The sequence below is a fragment of the Typopeltis vanoorti genome, chromosome 19 (assembly GCF_054136105.1).
Source record: "Typopeltis vanoorti isolate ZY-2024b chromosome 19, IOZ_Tvanoo_1.0, whole genome shotgun sequence".
Taxonomy (NCBI): domain Eukaryota; kingdom Metazoa; phylum Arthropoda; class Arachnida; order Uropygi; family Thelyphonidae; genus Typopeltis; species Typopeltis vanoorti.
The window spans coordinates 90,385,675-90,398,825 of NC_143567.1; the positions used below are offsets into that span (position 1 = coordinate 90,385,675).

The 13,151-nt window shown below is 35.4% G+C and overlaps 1 protein-coding gene across 1 annotated transcript in view; it reads right to left on the reverse strand.

The window, feature by feature from the left end:
- LOC150096330 (netrin receptor UNC5C-like) overlaps positions 1-13,151 on the reverse strand; it is a 164,343-nt gene that overhangs the window by 2,141 nt on the left and 149,051 nt on the right. Inside the window, exon 8 of the mRNA XM_090409032.1 lies at positions 344-580. Coding sequence (XP_090265158.1) covers positions 344-580 — 237 coding nt within the window. The remainder of the gene's footprint in view (positions 1-343; positions 581-13,151) is intronic.

Here is a 13,151-nt window from a genome sequence, read left to right on the forward strand (position 1 = left end):
TGGCCTCTTGTGTAGAGAATCGATATATATAAAATAGTTTTTTGTAGATCTACAGGCTACCAAGAAGGCAGCCAAGCATTTATTATTATAATTTAATAACTTATGTGTTTTGTTTTTTCCCCTTAAAAAAGTGATATCTAATTTCCAACACACAAATTTAATCTGGTCCACAATCATTACGTTTTCTCATATTAGCTTATCCATATACTGTGTACATACACACACACACACACACACACACACACACACACACACACACACACACACACACACACACACACACACACACACACTAAATATCACTAAAGAAATAAGAAAGAAAGAAAAACACATGTGTACTTACTTCTAGAGCAGCTTGTGTATCTTCTACACAGTAAACACGAATATTAAAATCGATGGCAGAGTGAAGAGCTGGAGCAAAGGCAGCGAGAGTCAGTGATTTAACTGCTTTACATTCTGGAAGTGACTCGCCAACAAGAGTATAACGAGCTAGTTGTTCTATCATAAGATGGCAATGCTGCTGATCCAGCTGGCAGTAGATTGATGTGTTAATTGTTTCACAGCCCAGGGTGACTACATTCTGGTATATATATAAAAAAAATGTATGTATTTATTTAGGAAGACTTCTACATTAAATACAGGTGGCAACTCTATTTAACCACTTGAGAGAGGGATGGAATGGTGAAAATATGCATGCAAAAATCTTTTAATCTAATAAAAAAACAACAGCATAATAAATTTATAAAAACTGTTAGCTAGAATCGCATCCCATCAATTTATACTGAAAACAGATTCTTCAAAGAGAATGAATATAAAAATGGCTAAATTCTAAAATAAAATAAAAAATTTAACATATATCATTAAGTATTACTTGAATAAAGCATAAAAGTTGCATTTTAGAAACAAATTATATGAGCATGTATGTCTATTTCCATCCTAGATTAAGACTTTTTTTAAGACAGCTTGTACAAGAACCCCTCTTCCCAATATATATATATATATATATATCATCATCATCATCATCATACATATCAAGGATTTAGGCCTAGCATGGCCTGTTCCGGCCTTAGAAGTCATCGTTGAATCGTTTAAGAGGACGTCCTGAATTTCTTTTTCCTAATGGCTTGTACTTTAAGGCTTGTTTTGGTAATCTTTCTGTTTTCATTCTTTGAACGTGTTCCATCCATTTATGTTTATATTTTTTAATTTTTTCTATTACTGGTTCTTGGTTTAATTCTTTCATAATATCTTCATTTCTTTTGTGATCAAATAGGGTATACTTTGCAGTTTTTCTCATAAACTTCATTTCTTATATTATATATATTTTATAATATTATTTATAATTTTTTATAATTTATAATTTTATAATATTATTTATAATATTATATATATTATATAAAATTTATATATATATATATATGTTAAAAATACCAAGCAATTTTAAACCTGGTTTTACTCCATTTCCCAAGTAAGCAAACAGAAACAAGTCAAGTTTGCGCCTGCAAGTGATGCAAGTCTAGCTGATCCTACCAGTAGTGCAAGACCAAGGCAACTCGTGGTAAAGGTGGCATAAGCGCCAATCACTAATCTTAATATTTACCCTTAATGCCAAAACACATCTCCAAGGAGGGGATGTTATATATATGTTAAAAATACCAAGCAATTTTAAACCTGGTTTTACTCCATTTCCCAAGTAAGCAAACAGACAAACAAGTCAAGTTTGCGCCTGCAAGTGATGCAAGTCTAGCTGATCCTACCGGTAGTGCAAGACCAAGGCAACTCGTGGTAAAGGTGGAATAAGCTCCGATCACTAATCTTAATATTTACCCTTAATGCCAAAACACATCTCCAAGGAGGGGATGTATGATGTTTTATATTAAAGGCACTACCCAGACCGGTTTCGACCTTTACTGAAGTCTCATCAGTGGGAGCCAGGCTAGAAATAGCAAGATTTAGTAATACAGAGCTTATACGTATTTTACCAGAACAAGTTACCATAAGGTGTTTTAACCTTAATAAATAAAAATCTCTGGAGGAGATATAAATGTAGAAAGTATTTTACCTTGGGTATAATAAATGTTAAAAATACCAAGCAATTTTAAACCTGGTTTTACTCCATTTCCCAAGTAAGCAAACAGACAAACAAGTCAAGTTTGCGCCTGCAAGTGATGCAAGTCTAGCTGATCCTACAGGTAGTGCAAGACCAAGGCACTACCTGTAGGATCAGCTAGACTTGCATCACTTGCAGGCGCAAACTTGACTTGTTTGTCTGTTTGCTTACTTGGGAAATGGAGTAAAACCAGGTTTAAAATTGCTTGGTATTTTTAACATATAATATCCCCATGGTAAAATACTTTCTACATATATATATATATATATAAATTTTGTATTTCATTTAACCAGGTTGTCTTTTTCTGGATAGCACCAAACATTGTTATGGAAGCATTTGATTACTACTCCAAATGCAGCAATAGTTTTTAAGGTTGGATCAATTTGGGATTTACATAGAAGGTGTACAGATTAAAAGTGCTGTCTTGAGCAGAAAAGAGCTTTACTGGAGGCCACTAAGGTGGATACGGTGTGTTTATGAAGGGCTAGAAATGCAAGTCAATCGAAGAAGAATAACCTGATCTCACCCGGAGATCACAAAATTATCAAACATAAAGGGAAATGAAGTGAGATCTCTCATGAGATATAAGACAAGACTGCATTCTAGTAGCATTAAAGATCAGTTATTTCAGAAATTATCCTCATCTCTTTTTTGTCTCACTGTAGAATGCAAGGAGATAAGTATCTAAAGCACTGGTTATGGCACATTTTATATTGTCATTATAGCAAAACTATGAACAGCTGAGATTAATAAAAAATGATCATATTGTATAAGAAAAGGGCATCAGAGTGGAAAGAGTGGAAAGCAAACACAGAAGCTTGGTACCTATGCCAAATTAAATCAAATGGCCCGGAAATTTCAAGAGAAATAACACAACCTTGTCAGTGATACCTGTATTCAAAGGTAAATACTGCTGACTTGGAGATCTGCTATGGACTGAGAGTGACATAATTTATATTGGTTGGTGGTCACTAATTAACTGGTGGGCCTCCAGGTGGTAAAGAAGTTGGGTGTTGTTGCCCTACATTGAAAACAATGAGGACAATAAGTAACAATAACAGAACTGTTGTTGTTGAAAGAAGTAGCACGAAAATATAAAAAAATATGAAAGAGATAATGATTGCCTAGCAAGTGATATAGTGTGGTGATTCAAAATTATTTGAGGAGTGGTTAATGAGAATGCACAGGATTTGTTTTCTTGGCAGTAGATTGAGGTATACAAGGAGTAAGCAAGCAAAAGAGTTGGTAGTAATAGAAACAAATGACTTGGTTGGAAACAAGAGAATGGATATCAGGATGTTGTTGAGGAGAATAAGAGATAATACTATGTGTGACAGGAAAGCGTGTTAACCAGGTATGACAGTGATGAGCTGAGGAAGACAGCAAAGGTTAGAAATGATATGTTAACTATATATGTGAAGGAGTAAAATTTGTGAATGTGTGGGATGAGTTTGAGGGACAAATGGAACTGTATAAAGAGATGGAATGCATTCCAATGGTTTTGGCATGAGTCATTTAGAGAGGATAATTATATAGAGAAACATGTGGAGAATTCATGACTAAGTTTAACACACGTGAACCACAGTAGTAGGATTTTTTATTACATAAATATTTCGTCCTAGATATCTTAGGACATCATTAGTACAGTAATCAAAAATTATTTTTGCTATTTCTACTATTTTGAAATAGCAAAATAACAGAATTTTGCTATTTCTGCTGTTTTGAAATAGCAAAAATAATTTTTGATGCCAAACCTTCAGTTTTAAACATTCCTCCATCAGAATTGAAAGCTCTTACCTCCTTAAAAAATAATAAAAACATAATCATCACCAGAGCTGACAAAGGAAATACTACAGTAGTTCTTGATACTGTTTCATATGACCAAAAAATGAATCTACTACTCCGAGATTGAAATACTTATGCAAAACTGTACTATGATCCCACAAAAAAAACAGCTGAAGAAACTGAACAAGCTACTCGATGAAACAACGTCATTAGATGAAGAAACTTCAAAAAAACTCAAAACATACCATGCCAGACCCCCGAGAATATACGGTTTACCCAAGCTTCACAAAAACAACATCCCACTCAGACCTGTCATTGATTCAATTAGCAGCCTGACTTACAAGTTATCAAAATTTTTATCAAACCTGCTCTGTCCCCACATAGGCCATTCAACCTCTTCAATAAAAAACTCCACAGATTTTCAAACCAAAATAAAAGACATTAAACTGCTGATAACAGACATGCTAATTAGTTTCGACATAGTCTCTCTCTTCACCAATATCCCCCATAAAGAAACTGTAGACCTATTAAATCAAAAATTTCCTTCAGACATTGTTGAACTGTTCAGATTTGTTATTACTTCTAGTTACTTCACATAGAAAGGAAAAATCTACAAGCAAGAGGAGGGAACAGTAATGGGGGTCTCCCTTGTCACCCAACTTGGCAGATCTGTTTATAGAACATCTAGAAGAAAAAATCCTTGCATTCAAACCCAAACCAAAACTCTGGCTTCGATATGTCGATGATATCTTCGCAGTCTGGAATCATTCCGAACAAGACCTACTTCAGTTTTTAGAAAAAATCAACATTCTTCGTCCACGCAACAGATTTACATTAGAAAGAGAATCCCCACAAGGCATCCCCTTTCTGGATTTACACATCCAAAGAAAAGAAGAGGGTTCCATCTCCACCTCTGTCTATCGCAAACCGACATTTTCAGGCCACTACATTCACCATACTTCAGCTCATCATCCTTCTCAAAAATTTGGCATCATTAAATCATTGGTAACCAGAGCACACAGATTATGCTCCTCCGAGGATTCTCTAAAACAAGAATTGGAAATAATCAAAAACACAGCCACTCTAAATGGTTACAATCTCAAAACAACTTAAAAAATTATCAGCAATTTCTCTGCACTTCAACCTAGACAAGAACAATCACATAGGATTCCCATACCTTATATCAAAGGCATCTCTGAACGACTCTCGAAAATTATGAAGAAATACAATCTTGCTGCCGCCTACAAACCCATCAACCAGATCAAAAACTTGTTACTCTCGCCTAAAGACAAACTTTCACCTATGCTACTACCTGGTGTATACGAGGTTCCAGGCTCCTGTAAACTCTCTTATTTTGGACAGACAGGCAGATCAGTTTTTAAACGCATTTCGGAACATCAAGACCATATCTGCCTCATCAAACTACATAAATCAGGCCTTGCTCAACATGGAGTTGAAAACCCAAACCACAAGATCCATTGGAAAAAGACAAAACTTCTACACAGATCTTCATATAAATATGAACGCTTATATAAAAAAAGTGCTGAAGCCCTACTCCACAGATCAAATCTAAACCGCAGTGATGTTCTTGCCATCCCTAAAGTATGGGAAATTGTCATACAAAATTGTGTAAAATAATAACTTAACTGTAATTAATTTTAATTTAATTTAAGTTCAGGCCGCAACGTGCCACTGCACGCAATTTGGATTCCTTTGTACGTACGCGCTCTTTCTTTTGTCATTCCTAGTATTGCCTTACTGTACTGATGATGTCCTAAGATACCTAGGACGAAATATTTACGTAATAAAAAATCCTACTACTGTGGTTCACGTGCTAAACTTTTTCATTTAGAGAGGATGCTGTTGGAAGGGAGAGTAATGGCTGTGATAAATGGATCTGAGCAAGTAAGAAGTAATGTGAAAGAGCAGAAGGAAAGAGGGAGGACTGAAGGAGTACTTATAAATGGAGAAGTAGCATGAGTGATAAGAAAGAGACCAGGAGTGAAACAGACAGGAAAACAGGAAGAGTTAGAGTGGGAAGGTGGCCAGATCATAAATAAGGTCAATGCTCTGGAAAGAAGAGGAAATGAATGTGTGTGAGCAGACAAGAAAGAAATGGGATGGCCTGGGATGTGGAGGGGGGGGAGAGCAACTGCTTCTAGAATGGATAGTGAAAGAGAAATGGTTGGGTAAGGAGTCAGACCTAAGCTAGGAAGTGATATCAGTGAAACCTGTTATAGACCCAGAAATGAACTGTTATGTTTGCATATGAATACTAGAAATAAGACGGAATGAAATTGTTGTGCTGATTGAGTTCTTCATCCAAAAGTTGTTGGAATAATTGAGATGCAGTTGGAGGAGAACAACATCCTGAAAGGAATAGAAATTAAAGGACAAGATGTTTTCCATGAAGACAGAAAGGCAATAAAGGGAGATGAGGTGCCATTGATGATAGAAAAGGAGTTGTACCCATGCAAGGTAGAGGTGCAAGGGGCAAATAATTGCAATGGTTTTAAGGTTGTATGGTGTGAGTGGGGTAGAAGTGGAAAGAATGAAATATTTAGTTGGATGTTACTTTAGACCCTGTAATGTGGAGGGCAGTGATAATGAAATGTATAAACAAATTAGCAAAGGAAATAGGAAAAGGGTGATCATTATGTGTGACCTTAATTATGATAATATAGTTTGAGATGACAGGGTAGCATCCGGAAGTAAAGAAAATGAATTTCCCATGTTTTTGAGGGAAACTTCCTTAGGCAGTGTATAACAGAGGGTAAGTGAAGATATCATTATAAATGAGGTGCCAAATCTCCCTCCAGTGGTGAGAGTGATCATGAAGTGATTACCTTGGTGACTATCAGCTATATGAGGACTTTTATGCTAGTGATTCTAAAATGTCAGGAGACAGCTTGCAGCTGTACATTGGAATGATATAAGATTACATATTCCTATGGCAAAGCATACAATGGTCAAACTGGAAGAAGTTTTGAAATCTGTAAAAAAAATAACAATTGACCAACATATAAAAGCAAAGGTAAAAGTAGCCTCACCTCACACATTTCCTCAGAACATCATGAAATGAATTGGTCATCTACTTCAATGGCTTGCCTAGAATACAATCTCTTGTTAAGAATGTTTAAGGAATTCTGTATGGTACATGTGATCAGATAGATTCTTACATAGGAACCAGAGCCTCATACTACATGACATTTGGAAGTCTCTTACGAAACAATGCAAGTTATCAAACCATACATTAATAACCATCTAAAAGCCTTTTGGATGGTTATTAGTTCTTTGCACAACAAAGAACTTATGTTTGATAAGTCAAATGACTTAAGTGGCAGTTAATCCATGTTATTAGTATTTTGAATTTCAAAAAACTCAATTGCTGTTCAGAAGTTCTCAGATGTGTTTTGCACATTCTCCAGTATGTTAATCTTCCTGACAAAGCTGTTAATCAGCAGACAGTGAAACATGTAAAAAAGTTTATCTTTATTTTATGGCTATCTTATTTTTGATGTTTCTCCAAAGTGGGGGATGTGTGTATATAACCTGAAGATACAAACAATTTGATGATGATTTTCAAGGAAAAAGGTTGAGAGAAATGGAATAGTTTGGCTGATTTTTTTTATTTATTTATTTTTGCAAAATGGGCTGAATACAGACTTGATTATATGTTGTAAGGTAAATGCCAAGAGTATGAAAGATTTTAAAGACTACACAGAAGCCAAAATTCTGGATACTTCCAGTTCCATTCATAATTAAGTTTAATTGAATGAATACCCACAGATAAAAATAAAAAGTTTAAGAGCTCTATATTTTGACTGGCACATAAACATCATCAAGGATACAATATTAAAATTGTAATAACACACACAAAACAATAGGTGGAAGAGACTAGAAGCTCTAAGAATTAAAGTTTCCGAAATCTTGGGAAGCTTAAACTAACCATATTTATTTAGATGGGGTTAGTTTTTAAAATCTGCTGCTGATTCTAAAAAAAAAAAAAAAAAAAAAAAAAAAAAAAAAAAAAAAGTCTTTAAAGTTTGTACTTGCTTCATGCATAGTAGTTCTTTTTTCCATTTTGTTATTTTCAAAGTATCCAAGGCATGGTCAGCTAGACCTGACTAACCATAGTTGTGGCAGCAGATGTATTTCATGTGTTCTCCAAGGCAGATGTTGGCAGATCTCCCAGTTCGACCATAATATGATAAGCTGCAAGAACCTTGTACAGGGTGTTCGGGATAAATTTGACAGTTTCGTAAGGAAAAAGAAAATCTTCTTTGTATCTATTAAATTTAATGAATTGACAAAAAAACATTACAGGCAGAGTTAATTACAATACTATCAACAAGATTTACTCAAAATAACCACCATTAGCATCGATCACAGCTTCAATTCTGCTTCGGAACCTCGAACAAGCTGATGCTACAGTCTCCCTGGGAAGGGCCGCAAAAACTGTTTTAATTTTATCCATTAACTGGGCTTTTGTATTACTGGAAGTGCGATTGGTGTCTTTTTCAACTGCGCCCCATACAAAATAATCCATGGGGTTAAGGTCTGGGGAGTTTGGAGGCCAAACATTTGGACTGGTGAAGTCGTAGAAATTTTCAGACAACCATTTTTGACTTTTCCCAGAGGTGTGGCAAGGGGCCGAATCCTGCTGCCATACATACGGCCTACCATTGGCTACCCTTGTTATCCAGGGCTTGACTACAGTTAGCAACTCCACGAACAAAGCCCGAATTCCAATGCCAGGGTTCTTCAACACCTGTTCCTGCAGATTTGCGAGGAATTCTGCTGTACGAACACAATCAGATCGTCTGCTAGGGATCTTTCTTCTTGCTACATCCTCGTAGTCACCATTGCAAGTCTCTAGTTCATGCCTGATTGTTTTTACTGTATTCAGGGAGCATTGGGCAGCAGTTGTAATATCCTTATTTTGATGGCGGGCACGAATCATCATGATACAAGTTATTCTCTTCCATGATTCAGGTGGGTTCCAGCTATCCATCCTTTCTGACATCTTGTATATGAATGAAGAAGGGTCCAAACTTTTAAATGAAGAGAAGTGTGTGTTAATACATGTAACTTACGGAAAAATATAATTAATTATAAATATGTCAAATTTATCCCGAACACCCTGTAAGCACCTGGAAACAGAGGGAAGGGGAAGGAATAGATAGCAGATAATAAAGCCAGCTTCAGATGAAGTTTGAAAGCAGTGCAGATATATTTCTTTAAAAATTTTTCTCCATTATCCACAAATGGATAATGGAGGGAAAAAAATGCCAGTCTGGTTTGCCAAGTGATTAGCATACTTACACTCCAACCAACAGGTTGTGGGTTTGAATGCTGCCATGAGAATGAATGTTCGTGATTATCTTTAGGTGGGAGATGAATTTCATCGTCTGATGTGAGACCACTGCCCTGCTTATTGGAAGTCTGAGGTGGCTTGTAAAAGTTCCATGTTTAGTCTCTAGAGCAGGATTTCTGGACTATGTAAAAAATAAATAAAAATTACAAAAGTGATAAACAATAGAAAAATATCCTTAGCCCACCACACAGTACAAGACATACTATAGGTTTTTTCAAATAACCTTTAAAATAAAATAACTAATACATAAATAAATATAATAATAATAACATGAAAACCTTTTTTTTGGGGGGGGGGATCTACAACTGCTTTAAAAACCATCCATGCCTTAATAAATAAAAATGCATGTTGTTATGTGCCATCCAGTCATTTTCAATTCTTCATGATCTTGTTAACAAAGGCTCTCCATCCCACTCAGCCTCTTTGTCCTTTCTTTCAGCAATTGTAAGTTCAAGTTGGTAAGTTCTTTTATGTTGTCCATCCAACTCTTTTGTCTTCCCCAACATAACTGCTTTTACTAATGATTCATCAGCTCACATAATATGTCCAAAGTACATCAACTTCTGTTTAGCCATCATCACTTCCAAGGAGCATTCTGTCTTTATACTCTCTAAAACCTTATTGGTCATTCCTGAAGTTCATGGGAATCTTAATAGTCTCCTCCACACACATAATTTAAATGAATCAATTTGCTTTCTGTCTTTACACTTAATTCTCCAACTTTGACATCTATACATCACTACTGGAAATACCATATTTTGACAATTCTAACTTTCATAGCCTTACTCACTTTCATAACTTTTGTCAGCTTTAACATAGCTTTTTTACCCCATGATTACCCTTTTAATTTCATTTTCACATTTACCATCACTTCTGATTCTGGACCCCAGTAAACAGCTTTCAGCGATTTCTATTTTATCTCCCTCTATTATAAAATCACTTAAATTGCCAGAAGCCATCAAGTTTGTTTAGCTGATGTTTAAATTAAGCCTAGCGTTGTTATTTCCCCTCTTAACCAATAGAATAAACTGCTCCAGATATTCTTTAGTTTCTGCTATGAGTGTTGTATCATCTGCATATTTTAAATTATTTATTTTTCTACCACCAATCTTAATTCCAGCTGGATCTTTGTCTAAGTTAGCCATTCTCATAATATATTCATTATAAATATTAAAAAGATAGGGTGATAATATACAACCCTATCACACTCCTTTTATCCACTCGAACACAGTCTTTTCTCTAAAGACTGTTTTTACTGAAGCTTCTAGTTGTCATACAGCTCTCTTATCAAGAGAATTAGATGCTCAGGTATTCCCATTGATCTCGTTACAATCCCCAGTCTGTTGTGATCCATGCAATCAAAAGCTTTCTTATAATCAATTAAACAGATAAATACTTCCTTCTGAAATGATCTTGTTCTTTCCATAATTCATCTCATGTTTGCTATTTGGTCTCTAGTTCCTCTGACTCTCCTAAAGCCTGTCTGTTCTTGTGGCATTTCTCTATCATACATGGCTCTAGCCTTTGTTGGATCACTTTTAGCATAACTTTAGTTGCATGTGAAATTAAAGTGATTGGTTTGTAATTCTCACAATCTCTGGGATTTGATTTTTTTAGAATTGGGATGAATACTGATATTTTCCAATCTCTAGGCCAGTATATTTTCTTCCAAACATTGACAAATTTCAGTCAATATATTCACTCCTTCAGCCTCATCCTTCATACTCAATAATTCCACTGACAAGTCATCGGCTCCAGGAGCTTTTACTTTTGGCAGATGTTCCATTGCTGATATCACTTCACTTTTCATTATCATGGGTTCTTCAACAAATTCTACTTTAATAATCTTTCTTGTAAAAATCCTCTACATATTCTTTCCATCTTTTTTTCACTGCTTCTTCTTCCATAAGATATTTTCCCTGAATTGCTTTTTAAAATTCATAATCTAGGGATAAACTTCCCTGTAACATTTATTTTTCTAAACAGATCTCTTGTTCTATCCATAATACTGTTTTCTTCAATTTCCGTGCACTTTTGTTTAGATATTTTTCTTATCTTTTCTAGCCTGTCTCCACAAATCTGCAATCAGTTGTCTAACCCTTTCTTTGTTTCTCTGAAGTTTCATTTTTCTTCTTTCCTCCTATTTCAATAGCTTCTTCTGACAACATTTAGAATCATTCTTTTTTGTTTCTTTACATTCTGTTTCTTCCCACAGTTCTGATAATTCTCTTCCTGTCTTCTCCAAACTTTTTAATTTCTTTCTGACTTCTACTTAATGTTTCATTTATATGATTTAATCAAATCTATATCGTCCTTTTGTTTCTTCTTAGCCCTTAATTTCAATTTAGCTTCAGCTATCAATAATTCATGATCTGTCCCACAGTTTGCACCAGGCTTGGATAGCGCATCTCCACCTTCTTCTGGCAACAATATAATCTAACTGATTTCTGTATTCACCATTAGGTGAAGTCTATATGTACAATCTTTTTTTATGTTGTTGAAAGCAAGTGTTCACAATAAAGCAACTGTTCTCGACACAAAACTCCAACATTCATTCCTCAGTCCTAAATCACAAATTTTCCAGTAATGCCTCATTCTTCTTTTTCTCTCATTTTTGCATTCTAATCACCTAATATCAAGAAAAAAATGGGTTTATCAATACTGTATATAACTTGTTGTATACTGATGTAAAATTCTTTGCCCTCATCTTCACTTGAAATTTTTGGTGGTGGGTGCATATACCTGTATGAGTGTAACATTCACTGAATGTACCTTTATTCTGATTAGAATTATTCTATTGGACACTGGGTTGTAACCCAAATTGTATTTTCTATATTCTCTTCCAACTATGAATGCTACTCCATTTCTTTGAAGGTTTCCATGTCCAGAGTAATGTACCTTGAAATCATCAGTATCAAAGTGATCTATTCCTGTCCATTTCAGTTCAGTGATTCCTAAAATCTCATCTTGAGTTCTTCTCAATTCTTTCTTTACCAGTTCTAGTTTTTCTTGATACATTCTTATTGAATTCCATGTTCCTATTTTATGTAAATCAGTAAAGCGGAGGCATCTTCTTCTTCTGAGATTAACTCTATCAGAAGTTTTACTTCCAGGAGGCTTTGATCCAACTTCATTAGAAGTGTTCATCTGCTATTCCCCAGGAGCCATTTTGATGCCTTACAGCCTGGGTGTCCCATCTTCCAGCACTATAATCACAATAACTTAAGCCTCTGTTCATGAGATTTTCTTGTCAAAATATATACAGAAGTGGCTTGCCATTTCTTTCTTCCTGGGCGAGAAGGCAGACTTCCACTAAAAGAGATGAAGAAAAGTAAAATAGGAAAGATGCACTCCTAGCCCTTGAATACTCTAATAGTATTGGGTGAAAGGAGCAAGCAGGAAAGAAAGAAAGAAGTGTATAGACAGATAATATAACAGATGTATATTACATGAAATAAGGCATGGTCCAGCATCAGGTACATTGGGTTTGTCACTTCCATGCTCACTAAAGTGAGCTCTTGAGGAGGAAAGATGAATTATCATTATCATCATCATCTGATCTCCATGGAGTCAGATCATCGTGGGAAGTACACTATTCGACACAATGATCATCCAACCATGCCTTAAACTGATTCAATGTGTCTACATTCATAACACACTCAGGCAATGCATTCCACTCACCAACCACTCTCCATGCAGAGAACATGCTCTTCATGCCTCTGCTCATACCCTCTTTATAGTTTCCAACCTTGTTCTACCTTCCCTCTAATTCTATGAAAAATCTTCCATGTCAACATGATAACAACCCCTGACTTAGCTTATATGTCTTAATCATATCCCCCCCTCTTCCTCTAATTCACGAGGCTTTGCAACTTACAT